The 20,675-nt window shown below is 45.4% G+C and overlaps 2 protein-coding genes across 4 annotated transcripts in view; one reads left to right on the forward strand and one right to left on the reverse strand.

Annotated features, from left to right (window-relative positions):
- Window positions 1-16,905, reverse strand: part of ARPC1A (actin related protein 2/3 complex subunit 1A) — a 69,126-nt gene extending 52,221 nt beyond the window's left edge. The window contains exons 1-3 of one of the 3 annotated variants that reach the window (XM_082261201.1): window positions 16,787-16,905; window positions 10,284-10,380; window positions 437-541 (exon numbers count right to left, since the gene is read on the reverse strand). In XM_082261201.1, the coding sequence (XP_082117327.1) occupies window positions 437-541; window positions 10,284-10,347 (169 nt within the window). In that variant the 5' untranslated portion in view covers window positions 10,348-10,380; window positions 16,787-16,905. Of the gene's footprint in view, window positions 1-436; window positions 542-10,283; window positions 10,381-16,776 lie in introns of all 3 variants that reach the window. The other 2 variants (XM_082261200.1, XM_082261202.1) reach the window with 2 other exon arrangements.
- A 76-nt stretch (window positions 16,906-16,981) lies between these two features.
- Window positions 16,982-20,675, forward strand: part of LOC309558187 (importin subunit alpha-5-like) — a 65,474-nt gene continuing 61,780 nt past the window's right edge. The window contains exon 1 of the mRNA XM_082261199.1: window positions 16,982-17,229. The gene's annotated coding sequence lies outside the window, so the exon portion shown is untranslated. The remainder of the gene's footprint in view (window positions 17,230-20,675) is intronic.

Consider the following 20,675-nt stretch of genomic DNA (forward strand, 5'->3'; position numbering starts at 1 on the left):
AGTTGGACCCAGGTGCATCCATCTACTGTCTCGAGAAGTCTGGCCAGAAGTGGTCTTCATGGAGGAATTGTGGATGGAAATCTATATCTTCCATGTGGAAACAAGGCGAAGAGACTCAACGATGCACAAAAACATAGGAAAAAAATTTAATAAAGTGTGGGCCTTCTGGTGGAACTCAAGATTGACTTCTGTGGACAATGCTACCTCTCGGTACACGTATGTGAACAACTAAGGAGATACTGCTTTCCATGTGGGTTTCATGTTTATTGTTTCATTGCAATAATTATAATGTATATGTATCCTAACAATATCCCCAGTTAAAAAAAAGTAAGCAGCAATTTTTAATGTGAGAGAAAATATGTAACAAATATAAAATAGTTGTTATCCCAAGTTGGCTGCAAAAGTAAAAATACACCTTGATTCCTCCATGTTATACCTGTAATGTGTCCATTGTGCTCCTTTAGCTCATGCACCTTCACCCACTGGTTCCCATTTTGCTTGTAGATGTGTACCTCATGGTTATTGGGGCTTATTGCAATCTCTGCAAAATGGAAGAATACCAGCACATTACTTTTTTCTTTCAAAAACATATTTTGACGATAAGCAATCATTTAATTTAAAAAAAAAAAAAAAAAAAAACAAAAAAAACACTATACTTTGCATCTTTTACACTAAAACAAAACATTTTCAAAAGGTCCATCTATACTTTCACTTAAAGTGTAAGGCCCCTTTCACACAGGGAGTTCAGATCCGCCTGTCCGTTTTTTTGGCAGACCTGAACGGACACCCCATGCATCTTTATGAGGCATCAGAAGTCAGCTGAGACATGTTTGCTGACATCCGATCCGATTCGTCAAAACCGGACAGATGGAAACCCTGGCGGATCGGATGAGAACGGACAGACAGTCCTTGCAGTGTCCTAATGAGGAAAGTTGCTGAGTCTGGATCCCTTTAGAAGTAATCAACCCTTGGGTAATAAGGTGCTGTGTAAAAAGTTTTAGGCAGGTGTGAAAAATGCTGTAAAGAAAGAAAATAGAAAGAGTACAGGTTTATTTTGATCAATTACCAAAATGTAAAGTAAATTAATAGAAGAACAATCCAAATCAAATCAATATTAGGTGTCACTACTCTTTGCCTTTAAAATAGCATTAATTTTTTTTTTAGGCACACTTGCAGACAGTTTTTGAAGATCGTTCCTAATGACATTGGCTGTATTTTTGGGGTCACTGTCCTACTGCAGAATAAATTTGGGGCCAATCACACGCCTCCCTGATGGTATGGCATGATGGATAAGTAACAGCCTGTATTTCACAGCATTGAGGTCACCCTTGATCCTGACCCAACTTCCAACTCTATATGCAGAAATGCAGCCCCAAACTTGCAAGGAACCTCCACCCTGCTTCACTGTTCCCTGAAAACACTCATAGGGGTTTACTTACTGAAGGCAAATCCACTGTGCACTGCAATTGCAATGCAAGTGAATTCAGAAGTGCAGTCGCTGTAGATCTGAGCGGAAGATCTGAAATGAGTGGAAGCTCTGCTGATTTCTATCATTCAATCATGTGCAAACAAAAACGCTGTTTTTATTTTCCTTGCATGTCCCCCTCAGATCTACAGTGCCTGCACTTCCAAGTGCACATGTAGTGTACAGTGGATTTCCCTTTAGTAAATAAACTCCATAGTACTGCTCTACAGCCCTTCTGTGAACACACTGCCTCCTGCTACAGCCAAATATTCCAAATTTTGAAAATCAAAAGCACCTGCTGCCATTTTTCTGCACCCCAGTACCTATGTTTTTGTGCATAGTCGAGTCGCTTAGCCTTGTTTCCACATCAGAGGTATGGCTTTCTGGCTGCAATTCTTCCATGAAGATCACTTCTGGCCAGAATTTTCCAGACAGTAGATGGGTGTACCAGGGTCCCACTGGTTTGACTGTTCTGTGCTTATGGCACTGCTGGACATTTTCCGAAGGGAAGTAAGCATGATGCATCTTTCATCTACTGCATTTAGTTTCCTTGGCCAACCATTGTGTCTACGGTCCTCAACTATGCACAATCAATGGTGTTCTCGATGCTGGGAAATACTAGCAGATATCAATCATGCCATACAATCAGGAAGGCATGTGATTGGCCCCAAACATACAGCCAATGTCAAGAACTAGCAGTCCTTGAAATAATGGTTTGACTCCCATAGAGCCCCCATTTTAACATCAAGCCTGTCTGGGATTACATGAAGAGACAGAAGGAATTGAGGCAGCCTACATCCACAAAATCTGTGGTTAGTTCTCCAAGATGTTTGGAACAACCTACCTGCCGGGTTCCATCAAAAAGTGTGTGCAATTTTTTTTTTTTTAGAATAATCTTTATTTATACAGGTTTTTGTATAAATCACAGCGTATGAAGGAGAAATACATGTGACAACATGGATAATTGAAAAAACAAAACAAGAGGTATTTGTCCAGATACTGTTCATCAAAGTGGTCTACAGGGTGGATTGCACAACAGATTTTGCCCCTAGGCCAAACAAAGTACATCGATAGACATACCCATCTAAATCCAACCTGTGAGCTAAGGGAGCATACCCAAAAAGGGACCACATGCTCATCCTAAGATTGTTGTGATCATAAATGTATTACATGGGACAAGTACCTCAAACCAACAAAACAAAAGATATATGAAGATAGAAAAAGAGGAGATGAAAGGTGGAAGAGTAAAAAGGTACTGGAGTGGCTGGAAGGGGTGTCACTGTGTGTCAGGGATTTCTGCTGAATAGTACATCTATCCTGACCGGGTATCACGGAAACGATCCAATTGATCCTTAGTAGTGAGTAACCACCGTTCTGCTTCCATGATGCGATTTACTTCCCTCTTCCAATCTGCCAATGTTGATCATGCTACCTTTTTCCAATATCTTGGTATCAGGCATTTAGCTGCATTCAATTAAGTGATGGGTTACACACTTTTTATATCTTCTGATTGAAGATGTAACATCATGGAAGAGAAATCGCAGTGGAGTGTATTCCACCGGTCGTATGGATGTTTTCTGGATCCAAGGAAGTATTGAATCTCAGAAATTCCTAATCTTGGGACACTCCCACCAAAGATGGAGAAATGTACCCCGGTGAAAGCAACCGCGCCAACAGGAGGGATCAGAACCTGGGAACATTGGAGTTAGGTGAGTGGGTGTTTCTATACCATCTTGTTATAAATTTGTATGAGGATTCTTGAATGCGAGTGCTAATGGAGGAGACGTATGCCAGGTGAACAATTTTCTGAATTTGTATGGGAGAGAATTCGGTCCCCAATTCCCTCTCCCATTCTTTAATAAAAGTAGAGTCATCTGCGAGTGAGTCACGAGCACTAATTGGGATAGCAAGTGTCTGGAGTCTAAGGGCGGTAAAACACCAAGATTTGAAGTGGGACAGGGTAGCTACAGAACGCAGTGGTGGTCTCAATCTAGAGAGGATGTCCCTTATTTGCCTGTGCCTCCACGAGGACATAGGGAAATCTCTGTATTGAGATTTTAACGACTGTCCATCTGGAGCAAACTTGGCGCATCTCTTGTCTCCATCTGTTCCCCAGGATTGAAAGACGTGAGTGTCCTCTCCTGGGGGAAACCAAGGGAATCCCCAAAGAGGTGTCGGGGGGGGGTCCTAGGAGCATACTCACCCCATGTCTTTAGTCTATCCCACACCAAAAAAAAAAGGAAGTTCCTCAAGTCAAGGGGGAGGTCCACTCAGAGTCCCTTGTTCCTGGCCTGTAACCATGGTGTCCCTGCAAGGTTTCTGCCTGCCATAGTCTTTTCCAATGGGACCCAGAGTTTGGTGGAAACGTCATGAGTCCAGTTCAGGATGCGCACTAGCGTCATAGCTTTATAATATAGAGAGACATCAGGTAGACAAGTCCCTCCCTCCTGTTTATGTCTGCGTAGTGTCTCATATGCAAGCCTGGGACGTTTATTATGCCAAAGTTCACAAATAATTGTTTTAGGCGTTTGAAAAAAAGCTTGGGGCAATAAGATCGGTATGATATACAACAAATATATTATTCTTGGGAGAATGTTCATTTTTATCACATTTATGCGTCCGAACCATGTCAGGGTAGTCATGCCATGTCTTCAGGTCCAGTGCAATCCGATCTATAAGCTTCCCATAATTGTTGTCATATAATATCTTCAAATTGAAGGAGCTAGATGTGCCTAAATAGGGAAGAGAGTCTATTCGCCATTGAAACTGGAAGGAGTGCTGTAGGGCAGTGGTCCTCTCCGGTCCTCAGGGCCCACTAACAGGCCAGATTTTAAGTATTACCTTGGGGAGATGCAGACTAGAGTACTGCAATCACTGAGCAGCAAATGATATCACCTGGGATGTATTTCAGTTATCTTGCAAATCTGGCCTGTTAGTGGGCCCTGTAGGCCAGGGTTGAGGACCACTGCTGTAGGGTATTGATCATCTCAGAAGAAACATTTATGTGGAGTAAATCTGATTTATTATAACGGAGTTTGAAATTAGATAAGTCTCCAAAAACACACGTAGTTCCCCAATCAGCACAGGCAGAGAAGTTTGGGAGCTTATATTTTGTGTTCCACTTTCCCAATTTTAACCACAGCTATATCTTGATTATTATGGACCTGCCTAAAGGAAGGGTTCCAAAAGGAATACAAAGAGTAATGGTGACAGTGGGCACCCTGTCTTGTTCCATTGTGAATGTCAAAGGGTTCTGAAAGAGTCCTATAGACTTTCACTTTTGCTCTGTGGTCGCTGTACAATGCCTAATCCGCCCAAGTATTCTCTCATCAAGCCCAAGGGATTGCGACACTTCCATCATGTAGGTCCAATTAACCCTGTCCAAGGCTTTTTCTGCATCCATCGACAGTACAACGCAGGGTTCATCATCAGGGCGAGTCTGAGCCCAATGTAGGACATGCAATGCATGGATGGTATTGTCACGTGCCTCACGGCCTACCACGAAGCCCACCTGGCCCGGACGGATCAAGGTTGCAAAATGGTCCTGAAAGCGAACCGCAAGGAGTTTGGCTAGAATTTTAGTGTCCGAATTCAGTAGAGATATGGGCCGATAATTGGCACAGTGCTGGGAATCTCGTCTCGGTTTGGGCAATACTATTATGTGGGCCAGGAGGGCCTCCAGTAGCAAATAATTATCCAGCGTGATGTGGTTAAAGTACGCTCACATCAACAAGGGTGGAGAGTAGTTTTTTTTATAATACTGATTTGTGAAGCCGTCTGAGCCCAGATTTTTACCATGGGGCAAGTCCGCAATTATTTTTGCAAATATGAATGAATCGGTTCAGAGAGAATTGTAGAATTCCCTGCAGGGGTAGTCAGATCAATATTATAGGAGGAACTTATAATGTTGAAAATCTCTGGCTATGGAAGTTGAATCAAAGACAGGTCTATCTTGTACTAATAAAAGAGTGAACATGATGGGAAGCTTGCTGTCTCCTTAACACGCGAGCCAGCATTATCCCAAATTTTTTGCCATGTTCATAGAAGCGGTGTACCCAAAAATGCAACCTATCCTTTTCCCTGCGTTCCAGGTGTAGCACTGCCCCCTTGGGAGCTGCTGAGAACGGATTCCCCTGGGTTACCCTTAGCAACAACTTGTAAATTCTTAGCACTTTAAGTCCTTGGCTTAGTCAGTAAACAGACCAGGGGATTTGGTTTTTTGTATTTTATTTGAACTTGGATGGGAGAAGGGATGAGTGGGATACTCCAACTTGAACTATGCACAAATGTTGAGGACACGAACTGTCAAATTCAGCAAGACCGCTGCTTCACCCTGCCACTGATTTGAAGATCTGAATAATGAACTATCTTGTGAATCGCTCTTCAGAGTCTAACTTGGCACCCCCTTTCTTACTGACCGTGTGTGCAAGCTCTTGTCCTCTGAGCTCACTGGAGTGGTCCCCTTCCTGGGCAGACCCCTGGCACTGACGGGCACTGTTTTTCTTCAGTGAGCTCTGCCTTACACTCTGCCATCAGCATCCTGGACTTTTCAGTTCAGCACCACACTCTGGTTCCCCAGGCCGACTGCCTGTGATCACTTTCCCTGCTGAAAGGAGGAGAGACAGCCATCACCCTGCTCCTGGGACACTGCTTCCCGCCAAAGATGCCCTGTCACATGTGTCCCTGGCTTTTATGATCAATCCCAGGATGCGCCACTGTTGTGCCCTCCCACTGGAACTGCCACAAAAGCCTGTGTGTCACTGGCTGGGTTTCCTCCACCTTCCAACAGGCTCCCCTATTGGATACAGTGGGGACACTCCCTCAGACCAAGTGAATCACACCTGGACACACGTAACAGGCCTAACTAGAAATCCTGCTCCCTGATAAGCAGGAAAGCAATCTGATGCTTTTACCTAGCACCTGACTAGGAGGGTGCTAAACAGGCATTGAGATAAAGCCTGTCAGAGGGTATCCAGAGATTCAGCATTTGTGGGATCACGGTGGCTCTTATGTTTAAGTTCTAGAGTGTGGATTTTAGAAAGTAGGTCCGAGATCTCTCACTGCTTTTGTTTTTTACCTCTAGTCCCATGAACGATAAACTCCCCTCTAATCCTAATCATGGCTTCATGACCATCCTAGAGCACATGTGGAGACATCTCATTTGTAGAATTTAATTCAAAGTAAAGCTGTAAAGAACATTTTACCAAATTCAAAATAGAAGGGTTGTCTAAGAGGGTTTCATTAAGTTGCCATGTTCTTACCCTTTGTTGTGCGTCAGGGGAGGGGGGGGGGGGGTGGATTAGTGAGTGATCGGATATGGTTATGGAACCGATGGAGGACGAAGTAATAGTACTTAGATAAAACTGGTCTACAAAAATAAGATCCAGAAGGGAATAGGTGTCGTGGATTTTAGAATAGTAACTGAAGTCTTTGACTTTCGTATTCATCACTCTCCAGCAATCGACTAGATGGAAAAATATATGACTAGTAATTAGTCACAAGACCACTCCTAGGTTTAATATGTGCAAACAAATTTCTCGAATTATATGAGCTGCTAGTCACAAAAACAACATGTGTTAGTGAATATTAAAACAATAAAATCGACTAGATGTAACTCGCAGAAACTTCCTGATGTGTTTCAGAGCTCTAAATGAAAAGGAAGTCCTGCCTGAGGAGGAATCTAAATCCGGGTCAAGGACCACATTGAAGCAAGACCATACCCTCCCGAAAATCAAGGAGTTGCCTCAAAGTGTCCAGGAGGAATGCGACCGTCCTAGAATTTGGGGCATAAAGAGCTGTGGTTGTATATTTCTGACCATGAATCAAACCTTTAAAAAGGAAACAAAATCTACCCTCCGGGTCTATTTTGGAAGCTACCAGAGAGAATTGACGTGTTTTACGTATGGCAAAAGAAACCCCCCCTTGCCTTCGGAATGGGAGATACACATGGTTCCCATTGATTGTACGGTTGTAATGGCTAACAAGGTGTGGAGGTGGCAGTGAAGTACGTCTCCAGGAATAAATATCAGGGTGTAGATGACGCAGGTCCTTCCACAGCTGTCCCCTCCTCTGGGGTGAGCATAGCCCCCGCACATTAAAAGACAATAAGGTTAATGTAGCAGCCATTAGAAAAAAATCAATAGAATAAAAAGAAAAAAAGGGCAATAAATTTGAAACCTTTTACCTCTTGCAGTAGAAAGTTAAGTGTGCTTGTGAAATATTTAGGTCACATCCTCGGCACCCCCATGAAGAATCGTGAGTTATGGGTTTAACCCCCCTGGCGGTATTCCCGAGTGTGGCTCGGGGTTAAATTTCAGTACCGAAAGCGGTAACCCCGAGCCACACTCGGGATTACCCCAGAATGTTACTCACCTTCCCTGCGATCCCCCGCTGTCCTCACACTCTCCCCGCTCTGTGCATGGCCAATTGCCGGCACTTGCCTTCCGGTTCACTTCCCTGCGAGCGCTGCGACGCAGGGTGGAGGAACCGGCGGCAAATTCAAAAGTGTAAATACACAAATGACATGATACAAAGCTGTGATCCTAACAGATCATACTGTATCATGCCATTTCAGCACAGGATTGCCTGGTGACTTTTCCAGTGCCCTGCCTGTGCTTCTCCAGTGCTTTGTGCCTGGAAAATTTTGAACGACCATGGCATCCAAAAAGCGTTCTATTTGTGCAAAAGCGCTTTTAGACGAACTGGAAAACAGCAACAGTGAAACGGAGTTACTTACTTGAAGAACTGAGTGATAACGATTTGTGGGAAAATTCATCATCAGGTACAGAAAGTGACGACAGCGACGATTCTGAGGTCTCTTTCCGGCACATAGCTTGTGGAATTTGGGAAGTATATCAAATGATTCTTCAGAATATCCAACGGATATAATCAATTGGACAAGAGCGAAGATCCTGGTGCCCCATGTCGGTTGCGGTTCTTCTTTTGATGTTTGGATGATGCCTGGCGCCACTGTTCAGGTCACTGAGGTAAGGGGATCGTGTTCTGAAGACGCCAATCCGAAAAGTCCACATCTGGTAGGTCTAGAGTTTAACATAGCTGCTGTAAGTCATCCTTACTTCGAAGGACAGCAGACTTGCCATTTCTGGTGGTGGTAGGGCAGAAAGGGAATCCCCATCTATAGGTGGCCTGATTGGCATGAAGTACATACAGGAGAGGGGGTAGTGCCCGTCTTTGCATCAATGTTCATCTGGAAAGATTTGGGAACAGGGTGATCTGGGCGCCATCAAAATCCACCAAATGGTTTATCACGAGCTTCTCGCATCCCTGCTTCTTTCACCATATATTTATGTAATTTACAGATGACATCCCTGGGTTTTTCACCTTCCTGTGGCATGGGGGAGAAGGGCCCTGTGGACCCTATCAATTTCAAAGATGTCAGATACACGCACCCCCATAATTTGACAGAACAGCCCATGAACCGTAGGCAGAAGGTCTGGGGGACGCGTGGCCTCTGGGAGCCCCCGGATCCTTTAGGTTTTGCCGCCTGCCCCGTTTTTCATAATCATCTAATTGATCCATGAGAGAGTTCAGGACTGTCTCATGTCGCTTATCAATATCATGTAAAACTGCTACAGACAGCAGTAAATCATCATGGCCAGTCTTTAATGTCTCCACTCTAATCGCCCAGTGCCACACTATCTTCCCGAAGCCCCTCTACGGCATGTTTAAATGACTGCTCCACTGTGGAAAGCAGTTGTACTATGTCCGTTTTGGTAGGGATGGCTTTAATGTGTGCCCTCCAGTCCCAGTCTCCCTCCACGTCCTCATTGTTGTAACACCTGGGAAGTTGCATAGCTGGCCGGGGAAGCGTCTACATCCGCTGTGGGAGACCTTGCTGCTGGCTGATCGGGTGCCACCTTGGCTGCACCATGGTTTCCGTCTGAGGTGGCTGAGAAAAGCGATCGTAGGTCACTGGAGCGAGTGCCACTGCTGCCGGGAGGCTTGGATGTCGTTCTGCGGTGGGATGACGTGTTAGTTTGCCCAGGGAGAGAGCTAGTAGGCGTTGGAGTGCTGAGGTAGCCAGAGCTCTGAGACGGAGCGTCTTCACTCCATCTCGGTCAGGCCACGCCCCCCAAACAAATCGTGTCCAAGTTTACCTAGAACGGATGCTGACTTGAAGCCAAATAGTAGTCACACCAAATATTGGTTTGATTTAGATTTTTCTTCTATTCACTTACTTTGCATTTTGTAAACTGTTAAAAATAAACAAACTATATATTTTGGAAAGCATTCTTACTCTTCAGCATTTTTTCACACCTGCATAACAGGGGATGGGACAGAGGATGCCTAAAATCTGACTTGTTTTCTAGACCAGACTGCAACGAAAATCAGTGAACCAATCACACAAGCAGGAAATAACATTTCTGGGGACGTTCTGTACACCAAATATGCACAGAAGGCCTACAGGCTGCTTTACTGCATTGAATATTACTGCAAATTACAACACTGCAGATTGAAAAGGAAAGGTATTTTAATAACTTTAAATTACAGTATGGCTTGTGTAGCAATTGTATATGCTTTATTATTTTTGAGATCACCTTGTTAATCTTCCCATTAATGAAACAGAGAAAACACAACACTGATCTGAGCAGTGTGAATATAGTGCAGGAATTGCTAACAAATACAGTGGGGTTGGGGTAGCTGGGGAGAGGGACAGGGAATGCTATGTATGCCATGTGTATTTTGATAAGAATATTTTTGGCCATACATAGCCCTCAAAGTGATGGCATACATATAAACAACTGAATGTTATTTATAATATAAATATAAGCCAGACATAAATAAATAAGTGGCTTACGTGTGCGGTCTTTATTCCAGGCGTGGCAACTGATAGGTTCAAGTAAGAACTGGTATAATGACATTCTGAATTTGTTTCTCCTCAATGAGCTCTACAGCTTTTAAAAGAGAAAAAAAAACATATTTAGAACAAATCAAAATATAACATTCTGAAAAGACAGTCACAAGAAAATGCCAAGATAATAACTATAGCACAGTGAAATAACCTGAATAGGATTACAGCTTTGATTATGCCATGCTCAGCAGAGTGGGCATACAGTAAAATGCAGAGAACTTTAAAAAATTCTGTAACAGTGGAATAATGTTTTTACACATACTTGATTTCCTAGCAGAACAAAGGTTAAAGAGGAGCTCCAGCCATTTTTGTGTTTAATAAAAATCCGCAGCAACAAAAACTGTAGCTGCTGACTTTGAATAAACACACACTCTCCTGTCCCAGGATCCAGCCATATGCTCACCTGAGCTTTTCCTTCTCTCCCCGGCACCGGCATCTCAGCTGTGGGCACCTGGCTGTGACAGCTTGCAACTTCACAGGTGCCCACTGCGCATGCGTGAATCACACTGCGCCTCCTATGATATTTCCCAGAAGACTGCAGGGAGGGAGAGAACTTCCACTCAGATCACCTAGGCGATCTGAGCAGAAGTGGCAGGGAGTACCTGTCAAAACTAGGTACCCTCTCCCCCCCCATAAAAAAAAATTGCATGCCATATGTGGCAGGGGAGGAGTACTTAAAGCGGAACTTTGCCTTATCATACTTAACTGTAAATTTTTCTCACTTTCAGCAGCTGATTTAATCATGGAGCATCTGTATATTTAGAGCTCATGAACACACAGCTTACAAAAGGCCATGTTTACAGGCGTTGGGCATTTTATTTCAGCTTGTAAAAACACCTCTATGTAATACATATGATACTCATTCAATAAAGCAGCTCTACATCAAAAAAAAAAAAAAAACTCTATATACAGTATATACTACAGTGTATACTCTATACTACAGCGTTAAAACGAAAACACAAAATGGTCTGTGAACACAAATATAAATACAAAGGGGTTGATTTACTAAAACGAGTGCGCATAATCTGGTGGAGCTGTGCATTGAAACGAATCAGCTTTCAGGTTTTAGCCCCAGTTCACATCGGTGTTATTTGACAGGTCAAATAGCAGCCATTTACTGGTAATGGGAGAGTTCCTGCACTACTTTTGGCGATTTCGGGGGCATGAACCCGCACAGATGTCTTTCAAGTCGCCCCCCAAAGTCTGACTGAAATGTGGCTTTAAAATCTTACAAGTTCAGGTAAAGTCACACGATTTCAAAGCCGTGTTCAGTGTGAACGAGGTCTTATTATCAAAGCTTAATTAAACAAGCTTGTGTTAGAAGCTGATGGCCTACCATGCACAGCTGCATCAGATTCTGAGTGCTCCAGGTTAACCACTTGACCTCTGGAAGATTCATCCCCCTTCATGACCAGGCAATTTTTTGCGATACAGCACTCTGTTACTTTAACTGACTTTACTTTAACTGACAATTGCGCGGTTGTGCGATGCTGTACCCAAATAAAATGCATGTCCTTATTTTCCCACAAATAGTGCTTTCTTTTGATGGTATTTGATTACCTCTACGGGGGTTTTTTTTTTTGCGCTATAAACAAAAAAATAGACAATTTAGAAAAAAATATATATATATTTTCTTTTTTTTTTTCACTTTTTGCAATAAAACAGTCGGACACTAACTGACACCCTTTGGGATCCAGTGGTAAAAACAATATGCACTGTCACTGTAGCCAAGCCAAGTGGCATTCGACCCCTGCAATACTGCAATCGGTTCAGCTGGCTTCTGTCGAAGGGGCATGATCAAAAAATGTCTGCCGATCCACTCCCGATCAGTGCTCTCAGCCAATGGCGGAGAGTTCTGACGGGGGGGGGGGGGGGGCTTCTCCCTGTCAGGATACAATAGCACAGTGGGGGAGATTGCTGCATTAACATCAGATTGTTAGTACAGCGGCTCCTCCTGAGCAGTCAAGTTTTTTTTTCATTCAGCTCTACTAGGTTGAATGAAAAAAATACTACTAGGCTTTTGTAAATCTCCCTCAGTGTTCATATATACTGCAGTGTTCAAACAAAAATACAAACAGTACTACTGTATAGTAGTACTACTAGTACTACTATACAGTAGTTTTGTACCAATTCTCTTTTGGAGTTCCCGCTGATGCTCCTGGCTTCTCCTCTAATGCGAGTGCCCACCATAGAAAGCTGCTTCCTATAGGGTCACTCATGTGGGCTTGCACCCGACAGGGAGGGAGGGGGGGACAGGGCCGAGCTGCACTGGGCGTATCTAAAGATGCAGGCAGTGCAACTTGGCCCTGTCCCAGCCAACTCCCTCATCATTGGATTTGACAGATGGCTCCCACTGCAATTAATCTGCCCTGTGAGGAGGGAGATAGCAGAGAAAGCCGCTGCTGTCATGCACATTGCTGGATCGAGATGGGTCTCATGGAAATATAAAGGGTGTGGGACTGTGGGCCCTGTAAACAGAAGGTTTTTTACCCTAAAGCAGAGAATGAATTGGGGTAAAAAAAAAATTAAAGCGGAGTTCCGGGCACAGAAATCATTTTTCAACAAACATACCCCCGGGACAGTCAGGGCTAGTACATTCCACAATGGCTAGCCTCTGATCTGTCCCGGTTCGCACTTACCTTTTAGAAGAAATACTCACTTATAAAATTTCTTCCACAGCGTTTCCATCTCTCTTGTGGGCAGCTGAAGCCGGCGCGGTCCTCTTCGGCGTCTTCTTCCGCGTCTTCTTCTCCCAGAATGCACCTGCCCCTCTCGTCACTTCCGGTGCGGCGCCGCATTCCTCCACAGCTTCTGGGCATGCCCAGAAGCTGTTTAGCAGGGGAATGCGGCGTCGCCCGGAAGTGACGAGCGGGGCCGGTGCCGTCGCATTGATTCCTGGGAGCGATGACGTTCAGCTCCCAGGAATCAGTGCAAGCCCGGAAGTGACGGCGGAGCCGCGGCACAGAGGGAGGAAGTGAAGACTAGGTGAGTATATTCGATCTCCAATTACAAGGTGAGTAAATAAAAAAAAAAAAACCTAACTATCCAACTCCTTTTCAGGTGAAGGGGGAACTAGCGGACGGGCACAAAAAAAAAATATTGATTTTGTGCCCGGAACTCCGTTTTAAAGTGGAGCTCCACCCAAAAGGGGAAGTTCTGCTTTAAAGAATAAGTTCACCTTTTAGAAAAAAATAAAATAAAAACGCACTTTTGTTTTTTCAGGAAAAAAAAAAAATGTGCATTGATTATTTTTTTCTTGTGGAGCCTGTAAATCATTGCTGGTGCCAGGCAGGTCTTCAGATCTGTCAGTATATCTATATACCCGCTCATCCCATATGAGCAGGCATATACACTGACAGGAACAAATTAATGAACTATCACAGAATCATAGTAATTCATTGAGAACTACAAGCAGACAACCGCAAAGGATGTTGGGGCTTGTAGTTCATTCACACAGAGCTGAGGCAGAGCCCAGCACGACTACGCGGATTTTAAAAAGTGAAAGCTAGTACAGGAAACTTCTTCCCGTAACAGAGGGGATGGTGTAAACATAACTATAGTGGCTTAACAACCACTTTAATGACACCCCCAAATCAGTGTGCAGATCACAGTGCGAACTGTGAAATTGTACAGAAATTGGAGCGCATGGGTGTGAACACTAGAGATCAACCGATTATCGGCACAGCCCATATATCGAGGGCCTATCTGCATTTTCCCCGATATATCGGAATCGGCCCCTGAGGTTACCAAAATTTCAGGAAAGTACATGTACCAGAATGATGCCTGCAGCTAGACGCATTACCCCGGTACCAGCGTCCATAGCCGACGGTGGGCTGTCTTGTAATGACAACCGATACGGCTGAGAAGCTGCTCGGCTGTCATTACAAGGAGCTATTGCAAAAGGAATAAGAATAGGCGCTCTTGCTGGGGGATGGGTCCTTTGTTCAAGACAGTCTTAATAGGTGAGATGTTAAGCAGACTGATGGTGAATGTTCCAAAAGCACAGTGTTAGTGTGTTAGTTAGGGCAGCTCTTACAGGGCCGAAGCGAGATCCCACATGTAAGCAGAGTAAAGAGAAGGCGCCACTCATTGAAGCAGTAATAACAAATTTATTAAGCTCACATTACAAGGTGCAGGAGGGGACGTCCACCGCCTTCCGCGGTTCGCCCGGGTCTCCCATCCCAGGCAACCATCCTGCATGGCCGCCGAAGAGAAGACCTGATCAAAGCCGCATTTGGCTCTGATCGGGTCTCCATGTAAAAACCCGGACATGACATCACTTTCGGGTACATCGTGCCAAATTCAAACAAATTACAGCATTCAAAACAGCCAAACTTTGCTTTTTGAATGCTTTTAAGTGCAGAGGAAGGGTTTGGGTTCCCAGATCTCTCCACAAGAGTACAACAATATGGATTGATCACTAGTGAACACCCATGCAATCGGATTCCAGTGCGGACCAAAAAAAGGATCCTGCTGCACCATTTTGATCTGAATGCATATTCAGCCATACAAACTGTATGGCTGAATTTGCATCGCACAGACATTGCATGTGATGTGAACAGCAATGCAGTGCGAACAGGGCTGGTGCTAGACTATTTTACGCCCTAGGCAAGACCAGCTACTTGCGCCCCCCCGCAAAAAGATAAGGGAAAGGGTTAAAAACTCCTCTATGTCATACCCAGTGACCCTGATCTGATGGCTCCTCTATGTTATGCTGTCATACCCAGTGACCCCTATATTCCTCCATGTCACACCTGGGGACCCTAATGTCCCTCTATGCCACACCAAGGGACCCCGATGATCCTCCATGTCACAACAGGGGCACCTGATGTTCCTCCATGTCATACCCAGAGACCCTGATGTTTTTCCATGTCACACCTGGGGACCCTGATGTTCCTCCATGTCACACCTGGGGACCCTGATGTTCCTCCATGTCACACCTGGGGACCTCGGTCTCCCATGGCACACCCAGGGACCCCAATTCCTCATTGCAAACCTGGTGACCCCGAAACCCTGTTACACCCGGTGACCCCTATCCCCCATGGCACACGTGGTGACCCCGATTCCCTTTCACACCCAGGAACCCTGACCCCCTGTTCTGGGGACACTCACTGGGCGGTATGAAGAGAGTGGCCCGCACTCTGCCCTCCTTCACCGTGATCCTGCTGATTCCTTCTTCTAGGATGCTCCTCTTCTGGACCACAGTGCTCACCACAGCTCCAACCGGCTCCTGGTGAAGGGAGAAGCAGCAGTCTGAGAACTCCGCACGTCCCTAATCCCCAACCTCCTCAGACCATTCTGGTGCCTCGTCGTTTCTGCTCCAGTAAAGGTGCCACCCTCCAGTGCCAAACTTGGGGTCAGGTTCAACTCTCCTCTGCTCCCTGCTTAATACCGACCCAGGGAAATGAACGGCTGTCCACCAGCTCAGTGCAGAGAGTCACTTCCTGCCCAGGGTTTACACCATTCAGCTCCAGCCAAAGAGGATCATCATGCAGGCAGCACTCATGTGGGCTCATTTCCAGCCTCTTGCCCCCCCCCCCCCAACAGTGGTGGAAAGCCCGGGCCTGGTAGTTCAGCCACTGTCCCAGACACCTGGCATCTTCTTCTGTCCATTCTTCCTCCCCCACTGCCGCCCCCTCCCCTCAGCTCACAAGGATCATTCATGATGGACAGAGTGCCAACTCATGGCTGCGCCCCTAGGTTGCAGTGGGCCTAGTTTGCCTAGTGGAAGCACCGGCCCTGAGTGCGAATTACATGCGATGTCTGTAATCGCACCAGTGTGAACCCAGCCTGGGAAGTGGGGGGGGTTCCTGAATTTGACAGGCAGCAGCTCCCACTTCCGACCAGATTGTCTACGTGATTGGAAGCGGAAGTTCTCCTCCCAGCAGGAGTCCCAGAAGACTGCGGGACCATTCACAATGCACCGTGGGCACCTGGCTGTGAAGCCGCAAGCTGTCACAGCCGGATGCCCACAGTTAAGATGTCGGCGCTGAAGACAGAGGATGAGAGGTGAACACGATTGGGGTGAGCATTGTGGGGCACAAGGGTGGCATTTTATTACAAGTGCAGTTTTTGTAGCTGCAGAAGTTTTATTTTTACACAGGAGACTGGAGCTCCTCTTTCCTCATTTAGAATCCCTTTAAAGTGAACCAGTCATCCAGTCTGCATGGGCAAAGCATCCATTCACTAGTAGCCCAACAACCATGCCACCCATTTCACAATGCTGTAAAGAAATAAAAAGTAATATCAGCCATAGGGAAGTGTAAGCAGCACACAATGATTCATTGTCAGGTATGGCAAGGACACCTCACAGGAGACCTGACCTCTCCCACAGCCGCTTCCCCTCACTTAGCCGCCTGCTAGCACCAGAAATGTCCGCCCCTCTCACCTCACACACACTCAGCTATGTTTTGTCGCCTTCTCTGTCTACACCACTGACCGTCACTCACCGGGGATAGAAAGATTCGCGGACTCTGGTCAGTCAACGCGAATCTACCGATACAATGGAGTCTGGAACAGGAAGCGGAATAGCAGTGCGCATGCTCAGTGCATCGCCCGGCCACCTCCCAAAACCACACAAGACTGGAGCCCATGCGCGGCCGGAGGAACGAATGACGTCACGAGTGATTAGTATTAGTGTGTGTGGAAGTGGAGTCAGTAATGGAAGGGTTGTTATAGTCCCGGCATATTGGTCACACCGCCATAATAAACTATACACAATGTAAGGTTCCCTCACAGCGCTCCTTCTATTCCAGGCTCCTGACTTTATAAGAGCCGTCACGTGTTTATGTCAATTGAAACATTGCTGATTAAATGGCTGCCGCGCCCAGCCAGGTGTTATAAGGCGAGCACAGGTGCAGTGCTACTGAGGGCGGCTGGAGACTCGTGCTAGGTAAGGGAAGCAGAGGGGTGTGCTGGCAAGGTGAGGCGGAGGGAATCGGAGGGGGTGTGCTGGGATGGAGAAGCGGAGGGAATCGGAGGGGGTGTGCTGGGATGGAGAAGCGGAGGGATCAGAGGGTGATGTGTTGGCATGGAGGGATCAGAGGGGGGGTGTGTTGGCATAGAGAGGCGGAGGGATCAGAGGGTGATGTGTTGGCATGGAGAGGCAGAGGGATCAGAGGTGGTTGTGCTGGCATAGAGAGGTGGAGGGATCAGAGGGGGGTGTGCTGGCATGGAGAAGCGGAGGGATCAGAGGGGGGGGGGTACTGGCATGGAGAAGCGGAGGGATCAGAGGGGGGGGTGCTGGCATGGAGAAGCGGAGGGATCAGAGGGGGGGGGTGCTGGCATGGAGAAGCGGAGGGATCAGAGGGGGGGTGCTGGCATGGAGAAGCGGAGGGATCAGAGGGGGGGGGGGGTACTGGCATGGAGAAGCGGAGGGATCAGAGGGGGGGTGCTGGCATGGAGAAGCGGAGGGATCAGAGGGGGGGGGTGCTGGCATGGAGAAGCGGAGGGATCAGAGGGGGGGTGCTGGCATGGAGAAGCGGAGGGATCAGAGGGGGGGGGGGTGCTGGCATGGAGAAGCGGAGGGATCAGAGGGGGGGGTGCTGCATGGAGAAGTGGAGGGATCAGAGGGGGGGGGGGGTGCTAGCAAGGTGAGGTGGAGGGATCAGGGGGGTATGCTGGCATGAAGGGATCAGAGGGGGGTGCTGGCATGGAGAGGTGGAGGGGATCAGATAATAGGTAGTGGCCAGTGTTTGGGGGTTTTTTATTACATATCCCTAGCTAAAGCCAAGAACCCAAATGTAATCTAACAGTCCTCGGCTATTGATGGTTCAAGTGATGTTAACCACTTAAAGACTTTTTTTCATACACGTTTAAAAGTCAATTTGTATTTTTTTGCTAGAAAATTGCTTGGAACCTCTAAATAAATTGTGTGTGTGTGTGTGTGTGTGTGTGTTGTGTACAGACCAAAAGTTTGGACCCACCTTCTCATTCAAAGGGTTTTCTTTATCTTTGTGACTATGAAAATTGTACATTCACACTGAAGGCATCAAAACTATGAATTAACACATGTGGAATTATATACATAACAAAAAAGTATGCAACTGAAAATGTCATATTCTAGGTTCTTCAAAGTAGCCACCTTTTGCTTTGATTACTGCTTTGCACACTCTTGGCATTCTCTTGATGAGCTTCAAGAGGTAGTCACCTGAATTGGTCTTCCAACAGTCTTGAAGGAGTTCCCAGAGATGCTTAGCACTTGTTGGCTCTTTTGCCTTCACTCTGCGGTCCAGCTCACCCCAAACCATCTCAACTGGGTTCAGGTCCGGTGACTGTGGAGGCCAGGTCATCTGGCGCAGCACCCCATCACTCTCCTTTTTGGTCAAATAGCCCTTACACAGCCTGGAGGTGTGTTTGGGGTCATTGTCCTGTTGAAAAATAAATGATGGTCCAACTAAACGCAAATCGGATGGAATAGTATGCCGCTGCAAGATGCTGTGGTAGCCATGCTGGTTCAGTATTCCTTCAATTTTGAATAAATCCCCAACAGTGTCACCAGCAAAGTACCCCCACACCATCACACCTCCTCCTCCATGCTTCACGGTGGGAACTAGGCATGTAGAGTCCATCCGTTCCACTTTTCTGTGTCGCACAAAGACACGGTGGTTGGTACCAAAGATCTCAAATTTGGACTCATCAGACCAAAGCAACAGATTTCCACTGGTCTAATGTCCATTCCTTGTGTTTAGCCCAAACAAGTCTCTTCTGCCACTCGTTTTCCTGTACTTAGCTGCTTTTTTCTTGCTATAATACAAATTCTAACCAGCGCCGTCTTTATTCTTGATTGGACCCTGGGCAAAAATTTTCTTGGGCCCTCTTGAATCCACTTATCAACTATTTGGGGGCTCAAGGGGCAGCTGCTTTGGGCCCCACAACAATGACTAGACCCAGGGCAGCTGCCCCTTTTGCCCTGTGTTAAAGACAGCCCTGATTCTAACAGTCTATTCAGTAGGACTATCAGCTGTGTATCCACCTGACTTCTGCACAACACAACTGATGGTTCCAACCCCATTTAGAAGGCAAGAAATCACACTTATTAAACCTGACAGGGCACACCTGTGAAGTGAAAACCATTTCAGGTGACTACCTCTTGAAGTGTAACTCTACAATTTTCAGTCATGAAAATAAAGAAAACTCTTTGAATGAGAAGGTGTGTCCAAACTTTTGGTATGTATCTTTTTGTAGAGAATGAAGGCGCGGTCGTTGCAATCCTCTGTCGCAGTGGTCTTTCAAACTTTTAATGAATTTTAAAAAAAAAAAATTACCCAAATTTCCTGTATAATGTGAAAGATATTATTGAATTGATACCTAACATGTAACGCTTTAAAAGTGCATGTGCTTGTAGAATGGCAACAAACCGATGGTGCCAAAAAAATCTCCATAGGCGATGCTTTAAAATTGTTTACAGGTTAACTGTTTAGAGTTGGATGAGATTCTGTCCAACAATTGCAGCGATGCCTCACTGGTGATGGGGCACTTTTTTTTTTTTTTTTTTTTTTTTTTTTTTTTCTTTAATGGCAGTTTTATTTTTAATTGTTTTCACTTTTGTTCTTATTCCAAGAAATGTTGAGATCCCTTGTAATAGAAATCAGCACAGCAGGTCCTCTGAGAGAAATGTGTTCAAAAAGACCCCAGATATTTCATTTACCCTTTAAAGCATAAAGAAGAGGAGAAAAAAATTGACACTTAATCCCCTTTTAAGTCCCAGAATCGGAAGTGATCTTGCAGTGAATCTGCCGCTGGGTTCGCATTTATCTGAAAGTCGGCCACCAACTTAACCCTGATATTTAACGTCAAACTCAAAACGTACGCTACCGTTCAAAAGTTTGGGGTCACCCAGATAATTTCAGGTTTTCCATGAAAACGCACACTTTTCAAATGAGTTGCAAAATTAATATAAAATAGTCAAGACATTGACATGTATGTATGTGCGCTAAAATCTTTTGGACAGAACCCAAGATGGCAATAAAAACATGACGGGTGTTCTACTCCTTGCTTACTCTACCCAAATGGATGAAAAAGTATTGGCTGGACATTTTTGCTTTAAATACTAATTAATTATTAAATATTTACATTAGCTTACCAATTAATATATATTTTCTAATATAGGAAGTGTGGTGTGACAAGGCACCTTATTTTAATTGTTTGGAGGGATTGCATCATTCTGTTAAGTGACAGAAAATTATTTTAAACCTGCATCTTGTACCGCCTTGTTGCAATCATTTGGCTTTACAATAGATTATTGCATCAAACTTTTTTTTTTTTTTAATTATGCAAGAACACAATTAAGTTTTCACAAAATTTGGCCAATAAAACAAGACAATCTATTTAACTGTT

This window comes from Pelophylax lessonae (genome assembly GCF_965119305.1).
Source record: "Pelophylax lessonae genome assembly, chromosome: 6".
In the NCBI taxonomy this organism is placed as follows: Eukaryota; Metazoa; Chordata; class Amphibia; order Anura; family Ranidae; genus Pelophylax; species Pelophylax lessonae.